Source organism: Microplitis demolitor, chromosome 1 (genome assembly GCF_026212275.2).
Source record: "Microplitis demolitor isolate Queensland-Clemson2020A chromosome 1, iyMicDemo2.1a, whole genome shotgun sequence".
NCBI classification, from domain to species: domain Eukaryota; kingdom Metazoa; phylum Arthropoda; class Insecta; order Hymenoptera; family Braconidae; genus Microplitis; species Microplitis demolitor.
In genome coordinates, this window is record NC_068545.1 from 6,677,710 (window position 1) to 6,689,798 (window position 12,089).

Sequence of the window (12,089 nt, forward strand, 5' to 3'; positions counted from 1 at the left end):
TATTATTATATGAAGATTAGGGTGGGTTGAAAAAAAAATTTTTCTTTGTTTTTCTTAGCATGGGAGTAGAAATTGTACCTTATGAAAAAAAAAAAATTTTTAAGAAAAAAAAATTTTTTTACTCAACATTTTGAGGTAGCCCACTCGTTTTTTAAATAAATAATTGATCAAACGGAGTGGTTTTAACAAAAAATTTATTTCTTGACCAAAATCGTGTAAAACATCCAATAAATGACGAATGTAATTTTTTTTTACTCCACTTTTATTTTAATTCAAAAGAAAATGCTTGTTATTTTTGGATTTTTTACGTACATCACAAAAATAAAAGAAAAAAATTTTTTTTAACTTCTGACTTTCAATTAGCTTTCGAAGGAACACCATACAGATTCTAGAACACCATTTTTATATTTTTTACTACCACCCGTTCTCAAGTTATTGAGAAATTGGTTTTTGTACTTTCAATTTAATAATATTGAATTTTTATTATTGTTTATATAGTGTTGATATTATTCATAAATTCATTTTGTTGCTAGTGATTAGTTATAAATAAAAAAATAGTCAAAACTCTACAATTTGGTTACAAATTTTCAGAAAATTTTCGATTAAACACTTTAGAGTTACTAATTAATTTCTCTCTTATCAATAACTTGAGAACGGATGGTAGTAAAAAATATATAAATAGTGTTCTAGAATCTGTAGAGTGTCACCTTAAAAGCTAATTGAAAGTCAGAAGTTGAAGAAATTTTTTTCTTATTATTTTTGTATTTTAAGTAAAAAATCAAAAAATGAAAAGCATTTTCGTTTGAATTAAAATGAAAGTGGAGTAAAAAAAAACACATTCAACAATTCTTAGATGTTTTCCACGATTTTGCACAAAAAAAAATTTTTTCGTTGGAACTACCCCGTTTAATTATTTTTTTAAAAAACGAGTGGGCCACCTCAAAATGTTGAGTAAAAAAACTTTTTTTTTTTCTTGAAAAGTTTTTTTTTTCATAAAGTACGAATTCCACCCCCATGCTAAGAAAAACAAAAAAAAAGTTTTTGTTCAACCCACCCTAATAAAGATCTAGTATACTAATTTTTCATTTTATTATTTACCACTTATTCGATATATGTATAAAATAAACTAATTTACAATAACGAATAAATAATTTTTATATTAATTATTAATCAATGGGATAGAATTTACAAAATAAGAGTTAAAAGTTCTCGGTATTTTTATGAGCAAAAAAACAGTATCTAGTATACAAATTTTTCATTTTATTATTTACCACTTATTCGATTTATGTATATTGTAAATTAATTTATAAGGATGAATAAATGATATTTTAAGCTAATAATTGATCAGCGACATCGAATTTATAAAATAAAAGTTAGTAACTTTTGCAATTTTTCAGCTGGAAAAGTCAGTATCTAAGATACCAATTCTTAATTTGTCCAATCATTACTTTTTAATATATATATGCCATAGATTAATTAACTTTCACTAATAAGTCACGTATTATACCTAAAAATAATAATATCTACTTACTTTTTGAAATAATTTATAGTAGTTTTTCGGAATCTACAAAAATTAGCAAACTACTTTGCATTAAGTACATAATAGTACTAATTATTAATAATAGAGTCCACTTTTTACTATTATTTATTAATTTTTAATATTCTGTTTTTTCCGTGCAGGCTTATGACGGGTAGTCGACTGTCATATTAAAAAAAAAAAAAAAAAAAAAAAAAAAGAAAAAAAAGTAATCAATTATAATGTTTTATATTTATTATTATAATATGAAATATTCTCGCACAATTAAATGATTAAACTGACATTTTAATATCTAATATTAAATGATATTTTTAAAATGTATATTATTTTCTACAACTCTTATTTATTTTTATTTATAGTTCGTAATTACTTTATTCGCTTAATTTTTTTTTGTTTAAATATAAGACAGGTCTACATTAATAATGAAAGACAAACGCAGTAAGATAATAATTAACTTATAATAATAATAATAATAATAATAATAATAATAATAATAATAATAATAATAATAATAATAATATAATAGTAATTATAATAAAAACAAACAAACAAATCATACAAAAAGATGATGATGCCTTTTAGTATCATACTATTATTACACACTATAGTCACTTTTTTTTTTCTTTTAATAATAAACATTACAATTATATCAATTCTTCATTATTATTATATTACATTAAAGTCAGGCGGAAATTTAAGACGAATTCTCTCGTAATTATACACAGATATCGGGTCAAGCTATTTTTTTTTTGGTAAAAAAAAAAGCTTTTAAAAAAAATCTATTACATTTATAAATCACAAATTTCTTTTATTTTATTTTAGTTGTTTTTTAAATCATTCGTTCCACGGCGCGTGAATCATCTGCTCATTTTATTATATTTTTTTAAACTAAATTACGACCATGTTACGGGAGAGATTTATCCTTTCACTTTTTTAAAATTTTTAAACTTGATTTATTTATAGGCCGTCTGACAGCCGTAAAAAGAGACACACAGTATTAATTGTAGTACCCAGAAGTTTTAGAGGCCGGTTTGTTACATATGTTTTTTTTTTTATCTATTAATTAATTAATTATTTATTTTTTTTTATTTTAAATTAATGAAAGTTTATTCGTTAATGGTCATGACAAACAAAACTCTCCCTCAGACAATAGGCAGCATTTTTTAATAATTATTTATATTTATTAAATTACTAAAATATTTATTATAATTAATAATTATAAATTTAAAATTGATTGTCCTAACGAATTCTAACGCCAACTATTTTTATTTATTTCTTCAACATCGATTTTTTTTATTTAGTTAAAAATCTTACAAATTTTTTGATAAAATTTTCTTTTTTAGTAACAAAAATAAAAAAAAAAAGGGAGAGTTTATTAATCTAAAATTAATTTTCTAACTTACATACGTAAATTATTAATGCATATACTCTCAGTTTATTTATAATTCAGTATTATATTAATTTAGGTCAGTACATAAATGGTTTAAAGTCAATTGTTATCAATATACGAGTATATAAAGCACATTAGGTAGATAGGCGTCTAATACATTATCATTATCATCATCATTCAAAAGGACTAGCCGCGATCTTGTCCTTTTGTTCGTGACTAGTCTTCAAGGTTTTTATACCTCAGCTGTTAAAGGAAAAAAAAAAAACTTCTTGTCTTCTCCCGTGTAAAAAAAAATTCAATTTAAAAAAATTCTAGATGTTGAACTTTTAAGTTTGAAACAGAACGAGTCGAATTTTTTTTTTAAACTTTTGTAATTTTGACAGTAAAAAAAAAGTTTAGGTAGAAGTTTATGAGCAAATTTTGAAGCAAAAAAGAACATTTTTATCCTCGTTCCGCAAAAGTTCCCATTAGAAACAAATCAAAAAAATTTTTATAAAAAATTCCAAATTTTCAAAATTTATTCCATATTAAGTTCTAGTAAATTTTTTTTTTTTTACTATAAAAATTAAGTTCAAAAAAAGTTCCGCTTAAAATTCTATTCTGTCTCAAGTCTAGAAGTTTTTTTCAAATCTTTTCGTAACGTATTTTTTTTTACGCGGGCTATTTCTTAATTTATTTTAAACATTCTTCCATTTATTTAATTATTTATTATCCATAAATCCGTAGATGTATTGCACACATTACAGAGATTTATTTTTCTAAAATTCACACGATTATTTTAGTGTCATTCTTTTATTAAGTTTTAATTAGGATAGGCGTACGTAAAGGTTGGATTGGTATTATGTAATGATAGTATGTTAAAGGAGATACCACTAATTTATCTTTTTTTTTTTTTTCTAAATACACATACTTTGTTCCCGCTGTATATAATTGAACACCTAAGCACATGACTGTACATATACGAGAGTATCGTCTTCTTTATTAGGATTCCGCTTATTGATTTAATTCCTTGTTATTAAAAAAAAATTTTTTTTTTTATTTTTATTCATTTTTTGTTTTAAATATAATTTTAACATCTACATTTATAATAATTGCCTAATTCATTGTTTATTTTTTCATTATGTATTTTTTTTTGTCAATCTGCATATCGAAGTCGTTACATTTTTTGATATTTTATTCACAACTTTTTTTTTTTTTTTTTTTTTTTTTTAATATTTCGTTTTTTAGAAACACGTCTCTTAAAATTTTAATGCTTATCAATAAAATACAAGTTTACTATAGATATAGTAATGATAATTAATTATATAATTATAATAATAACAACTAGAACGAGATGATTCCATAAGGAAAAAAAGATATAATTATTTATTTATATTTTTGTTGTTGTTTCGTATTATTAATTTAGCTCGATGTCAATCAATCGCTCGACACATGTCAGCAACATTAATTATTATTTGAAAATTAAATTTAAACTATAATATTTATTTTATTATTTCAGTCATTGCAAATAGATCAGTCACTCGATCTACAATTTATAAAATTCACTTGTCTCGTCGTCACAATTGACATTTTTAGTTTTAAATCGTCATTTAATTATTTATTTAAATGTCATTTTTTTATCTTACGGATATTAAGTTACAGGAATTTACTTATGACAAAAAACTTTTTTTTTTTTTTTAAGTAACAAATTAACACAGAAATAAATATTTTTTTGTTGAGCTGCTGTAGACTTTTTTTTATTTTAAATTTTATTAATACTTTTTTTTTAAAAAAAGTATTAAATTATTTTAAAAATATGACATGAATTAAGTGAATACAAAAAAAAATATATTAATTTTCAGACAACAGTTTTTCAGTCTTCACACCTTTTTTTTTCTAGACTCTACATTCTGAATGGACGACATTATTTTTTAAAAATAATAATTAATAACAAGGACATTAATTATGACAATGACAATAAAAAAAAAGTTGTAATCGAATCATAAACGAGACATAATTTAAACAAGTAAACATTAAACACAAGTAGCATGCTAATAATTTACAATTTTTTTTTTCTGGGCGTAATACTTATGTATGGGAAAGCATCATTCGCCTACAATGTTTTTGCTGAATGTATCGAATGCCTACAATCATTTTTCATACATTATAAATACTTACTGTTCAATTTCTTACTGTTAGTTGCCTACTAAAAGTTATTTTCTACGGTATTGCCTACATAAATATAAAATATATGATTTAATTGCATTCAAAAATTATTGCACTGTTCTATTGCCTACGGAAAAATATTTCATGATGTTCAATGGATTAATATTTAACTGTGTGTCCAAATCAAAGAAATACCTAATTAATGTAGACAAGCTTCTGATTTATTTGCTGAGAAAATCAGGTACTTGTTGAGGAGAAATGATCAACGTTCACGATCGAACACTTGAGAAAAAAAAACACAGCTGATCTGAAAAATATCAGAACTACTGTAGTTTTTACAATAGCAACGGGAAAATTCCGAGTTTTCTATTAGAAATTAGTGGCCTGGTCAGGTCATTTTCTACATCGACTATGAGATTCAGACCAGTATTTTATGATGGACCGGGCGAGTTATACTATTGTGAAGATTACCGTGGTTCTGATATTTTACAGATCAGCTGAGTTGTTTTTCTCAAGTGATCGGTCTTGAACGTAGATCATTTCTTCTCACCAAGTACTTGATTTTTTCAGCAAATAAATCAATAAGCTTATCTACATTAATTAGGTATTTCTTTGATTTGGGTACACAGTTAAATAGTAGTCAATTGAATATCATGAAATATTTTTGAGTAGTGACTAAAACTGCAATAATTTTTGTATGTAATTAAATTATATATTTTATATTTACGCAGGCAATAGAACCGCAGAAAACAAATTTTAGTAGGCAACTGGACAGTAAGAAATTGGACAGTAAGCATTGATAATATCCGAAAAAATAATGTAGGCAACTGATGCCTTCCCATATTTATTGACAATTTCAATTAATGAAAAATTATTTAAATAATGAGATTATTTTAATTACTAAAAAAAAAAAAAGTTATTTTTTTTTGTTTTGTATAAATCGAATGTTACTTAGGCAGTGGTCGTGATTGCATTAATAATTTATAAATCATTCCTGAGCTTATTTAAAAAAAAATTTATAAAATGGCATTATAATTGAAAAAAAAAAATGATAATATAATTAACAAATAATTATATATATAATATATTCGTTTACTAAATAAAGTATATGAGCGCATGCTTAGCTCAATTAAAATAATATACTTTGTTATTATAATTATACGATAATTACTTTTCTTTTGTTTACTATTTTTTTTTTTGTTTTTTTTTTGTTTTTTTTTTTAAATGATACAGTTATTGATTTGTAATAACTGTGAATATTGCATTCGCACATAGTGATAGCGATGACGACAGTACGAAAAAAAAAAAAAACTAAATTAATACAATATAATAATAATAATAATAATAGTTAGTAATTAAAGAAAAATTATTATTAAATGTTAATTCTTATCGGAGATCTAAGTAAGACAGTGGTAGATTAATATCACAATAAGACTACTCAGGCCTCGTGAAACTTGGGCACAATCATTTGCTCATCATCATTCGCCTTCTGAGATTTGTCTCAATTCATCATATTTTGATACATTTATAAACTTTCATTCTACTATAAGATACAATTTACTTTTCCCTGTTATCATAAAATTACTAGGGCCTTTATTAATCTATATCTATGTATATATAGATATATATATTCCCCTGAAGATGTGCGAGTATGCAAGTCTATCGCGAGATCGCAAAATTTTTTTTTCGACTATTTGGAAGATTAAATGACGTCAAAATCATTTGTGTTGTCCACTCAGCAGTCTTAATACAATAAAATAAAATCTGAATTATTATTTTGTCATGGTTTTTTGTTCACTCAAAATTAAAAAAAAAAAAGTTTAAAAATGTTAAAAAAAAAAATTGATAATCAGAGTGATAGATTTTTTGCTGTTGCCATCATAATTAAACATGCATGTAGACACTTGTCATTTTTTTCCCTTCCACTCACTCGCCTTCTTCGCAATATATTTTTTATTATTTTTTTCAACACGTGAGGCTGTTACCTGGACCTACTTTAGCCTCTTAACTCTCACTGCAAGCTGCGTGACTAACGACAGTAATTACACCTCGATCTCAGTTGATGGGAAAAATTGTCGAGCCAGTTAAGTTCTTCACAATCTCGTATTCTGCTTATTTCGTTCGTTCTTTTATTCTTTATAACTTTTTTTTTCTTCTTTCAACTTCTTATCATCATTGCAGGCCGGAATTATTCTCGTTGCGTTTTTATTTTTTTTTTTCATAACAGAAAAAAAAAAAAAAAAATACATAAATATCGTTGTTGTCTTCGTTAACCGGCCCAAGGTTTACTTTTTTTATGTTGGTATTTATTGTCGGAACTCACAGTAAGAAGATAATGAAATAGATGATGCAGTCCCAAACAGCAAGAAGTTTAAACTCGGTTCCGTTTATTGCCAAGGACAATTGATTATACAAAAAAAAAAAAACGTGCGCTAGTAAACATCCTGAAGCAAAAAATAATAATTCAGAAGTGACTGGCGCACACGCGGCTTCATAGTATTGCAGGCAAATAAGTTCCAGAATCATCGAGATTGGGATCAAGACTTGCGACAATATCTCCGGTTGATGCGTGTCTTGAGGCAGCAGGCTGAGTTCCACTTGCTAAAGCATGACTACTTGCACTACCGTTTAGTTTACTTTTAACTGCAAGTGTATTATTGTCGGTACTATCAATAGCCGTAATCTTCGATACGCACTTTCTACCTCTATAGAGTCTATACAAACTATACTGCTGCTGTTCATCCTCTAGCGTTATTGCACGTTGTCGAGGTGCACTAACTGAGACTGATTGACTGTGGCTTGTTTGATTTGGCTCTATTGTCGAATTAATCATTGAACTCACAACCGACGAACCCATCGACGATGACGTACTCAAGTGCGAAGACGACGAAGTATTGAGCCACTTGTGACGCATCGCTTCATCTGGTGTCATTCGTTCCTTTGGATCCCATCTAATAATTCAAATCATTTTATTTAATAAATTGGTTATCAATGTTCAATTTTTTTCCATACCTGCACTGAAAGTTTAAATTTCTGCCCTGTTTAGTGGGAATAAAATCATACTTTTCTCTTATGAGTAAACAATTGGTAAAAATTAGCGCATGCGCTATACTTCCCGCAAACAGAGACAAAAATTTAAACTTTTAGGTGCAGATTTGGTGAAAAAAATATACTACGAAAGTACGACGTCTTAATCTACGTGTTTGCTACTATCACCTTTGGCTCGGTAGGAAATCACACGTGGGCTGGAAGTCTTACTTTCCTTCCCTGGTGTGTAAAATACTATTTTTTTATTTATTAGTATATTATACATCAAGGAAGAAAAACAGGACATTTCAGTTTACGTGTAATTTTCCCTCGAGCCGAAAGCGCAGGTGGCAATCACGGAAATTGGGACGTCTTACCCTCCTTCGAATTGTGTATACTTTTTTTCATCAAATTTGCACCTGACAGTTTAAATTTTTGTCTCAGTTTGCGGAAAAAATGGCGCATGCATTAATTTTTATCATTTGCTTTCTCCTAAGAAAAAAGAACGACTTTCTTCCCTTTAAACAGGGCAAGAATCTCAGCTTCCGGTACGGTTTTGGTGAAAAATAATTAAAAAAAAAAAGTTTGGTAAATACAAAAGTGCACAACTCTTAATGCTCCTTTGATCGTGAAAAATATATATAAAAACAAAAAAAAAAGAAAAATGTACGATAAAAGCTTCAAGGACAATTTTTTTTTTCTGATACATTAGAAATTTTAATTTCGCTCCGAAAAATAATCTGATGTTTTTTCGCACATGTGCGACTGGTGTGACGAAAGTATATATGAAAAACATATATAGATATACAAAATTAGAGAATTTTTTTTATTAATTACAATTAAATGGGCCCGAATTTGATGGCCATTTATGACACACTTGTTCTTTGGCCCTAAAATAATCTTTTTAAAAAAAAAGTGATCTAAATAATCTGCCCTGTCATGACAAAACGATGTATCTCAAAAATTATAGTTTCGAGAAAATAGCGTTTAAAGTTTTAACAAAATTTGAGTTCAATTTAACAGAAAAATTAATTTCTGTTATGACAAAATGTTGTTACTCGAGATACGTTTTTTGTATCGTAATGCTTATTTTGATAAATAGATGACATTGTTATGACAAAACGCTATAACTCGGAGAATTAAATTTTGACGTGACGAAACAATAAAAAAGATACGTTTTTTCATTTTTTTTATACACACATTTGATCAATATTATTGGCATAATTAATTAAATTAGCCAAATTTTGATGATACCCTATTATTAAGTGACACTAAATAAACCTTTTAGCACTGTCGTTTTGTCATAACAGGGCAGTAATGACTTTTTTCTCGAGTTTTTATGTTTACGAGTTACGGACATTTTTTCTACTGCTTGGCGGGAAAATTTTTATTTACATTTTTATATTTTTTTAGTTATTTTATCCATAAAATAGGTCTTTATACTCTCTAGAAACGAACTAGTGAAAATCACTATTTGGTAGTGAATAGTCACTTATTGCTAGTGCAAAGTATACCACTATTTGAATTAGTGATATACTTTTCACTAGAAAATAGTGAATAGTCACTATTTTCACTATTTCAGATTTAAGAGTGTCATAGAATTAATCCTTATTAAAATCTCTATCCGATGACGTGTAACTTAGTTAAGATCTGTGGACTAACAAGAGTAAAAGCAGTAGCGAAAAAGAGGCAAACAGAATTTTTCGATCGTAAAGCACACTCTAATGTTTTGCATTAAGAGTCGTGCAAAAAAAAATACAATAATAAAGAAGTCTTACTCGAGGCATCTGCTGACAAAATCAATGAAAAGTGGATCATTTGATCTAAGCGCTATTGCAACATTCTTATTGCCAGGTCTTCTTTTTCTTCCTTTGCTGTTGACTATACACCTCGGATTGCCCTTGGAATCGAAAAATAGTCTACGACGAGTGGCATGAGAGATTAACGATTCTGGCGGCGGTCCCAAGACTTCCATGATACATGCGAGCTGCTCGATTTCATTCTCCCCAGGAAAAAGGGGATATCCGGTGTGTAATTCAGCAAGAATACAGCCCAGACTCCACATGTCTATTGGAGTACCGTATGGTAATCCAAGAATCACTTCAGGACTTCGATAAAATCTTGATTGGATGTACGTGTAAACACGCTGATGACTGTAGCAAGATGAACCAAAGTCTATTACTTTTATTGAGCTGCTGCCACGTTGTTTCAAGAGAACGTTTTCCTTGAAAAAAAAAATATATAAATAAATAAGACTCAAGTATGATAAATAATGTAATTGAAGGTAATAAATTCAGTGGCTATATGACTTAAAATGTGTAGACGTAATACATTACTCTATGAATACATAAAAATAAAATAAATAATATATAGATACACGTGAATACCGTAGTGCGGGTTTCGTCTCGGTCATCAGACACAGACATAAATACTTTTAAAATACCAAGTGAGACTTATAAGTGCGTACAAGAACGTTTATAGCATAAAAATTTATAAAACCGTATGAGCTTTAATGTGAAGCTATATAATCTATAGTTTCTCTATTCGTTTTTGCGCATTTACGTCGGACGAGATAAAGAAATTCTCAAGTTAAACGACGCATATGTATAGGCTTAGGCTCTAGGCTATTCCCATTTGACAAATGCTTTAATTTTCTTCAACTTACTGGTTTTAAATCGCAGTGGATAATGTTCTCACGGTGCAATAATCTTAGACAGTTTATGAGTGAATTGGCGAAACGACGAATTAAGCTCAGACTGAATCCCTGATAGTTGTTCTTCTTGATCAACTCGTAAAGATTCAAGCTGTAAAATTAATTAACATTTATTTTTAGTTAATATCACAATATAATTAACAATTTATTTTACCAAATACGCTATTGCTTATAATATATTTTTAATTTCAGTATTTAATCTATTGATTTTTTATTATGATAACGAAAAAAAAAGTTAGGTATTGCATCATTTGTTTATGAATAATAATTTTGCGAATTTATTCTGAGTAATGTTCTCGTGATCGATGTAAATAAATGTAATCATCTCTGGTAATGGATATCAATAGATAAAAATATTAAATAAATATCAACGTCAATTTATTCAAGTGTTTTGTATTCGTAGAATAAAATGTTTTTTTTTTTTATTATTATAATAATTATTTTATTTTATTTTGTGTTTTGCATTGCGCATGGTCATATATTTGGCATAAATGATCTTTTAATAATTAAATTTTTGGTGTTTTATTATATTGGAAAATAATCCCGGACCTTCACAAATATAATATATTCATAAGACAATTTAATAATAAATTTATTAATTTTTGAGTAAATTCAATGTTATAATAAAAGACCTGCTGTCTTAAACTGAATCAGTAAAAATCTCACTGATTTTTTCAGTAGATACAAAATTTACTGAAAGATCAATAAGGTAAAAGCCCCTATACCCGCTCACTTTTCATTGGTGTGAGATTGAATTACTCAATATAAATTAATAAATAAAATGAAAAACCATATTTTTTTTTATAGTTATTTTTTCAAGTTTCGAGTATTAGAATAAAATTTTAGTTTGAAGAATAATGTTGATAATTAATTTTTATTAGTTTTTTAAATAAGGTCCTTGAGTACGCCCATAGTCGCTCACTAAAAGTTGTCATGCCCCATTACTCGATCAACACATGGCCCTATAGTCGCTCAAAGACAATATCAATTAAACTATCATAAGTTTATTGATTTGGACAAATAATTTATAAATTATACTACTTTATTCTTTCATAATATAAAATTTCATGAATTTTAAAAATGTATTTAATAAGACATAGTTATAACAATTCTTAAAAAATTTGACGGAACCTAAATTTAATCAAACGAATGAACGTTAAAGTAAAAAATGCCCGGCTGAGCGCGATTTTGAAAACAGTCATTTAATTTAAATTTATAATCTATTATAAAATAATTTGATACATGATATTTCAATATATTTAGATTGACAAATAATT

At 26.9% G+C, this 12,089-nt stretch overlaps 1 protein-coding gene across 2 annotated transcripts in view; it reads right to left on the minus strand.

Annotated features, from left to right (window-relative positions):
• Window positions 1–2,046: 2,046 nt before the first annotated feature.
• The window catches only part of LOC103568531 (probable serine/threonine-protein kinase dyrk2), a 164,535-nt gene continuing 154,492 nt past the window's right edge, over window positions 2,047–12,089 (minus strand). For both annotated transcript variants that reach the window (XM_014440978.2, XM_008545438.3), the window contains 3 exons: window positions 10,765–10,903; window positions 9,878–10,323; window positions 2,047–8,023 (listed from right to left, as the gene is read on the minus strand). In XM_014440978.2, the coding sequence (XP_014296464.1) occupies window positions 7,564–8,023; window positions 9,878–10,323; window positions 10,765–10,903 (1,045 nt within the window). In that variant the 3' untranslated portion in view covers window positions 2,047–7,563. The remainder of the gene's footprint in view (window positions 8,024–9,877; window positions 10,324–10,764; window positions 10,904–12,089) is intronic.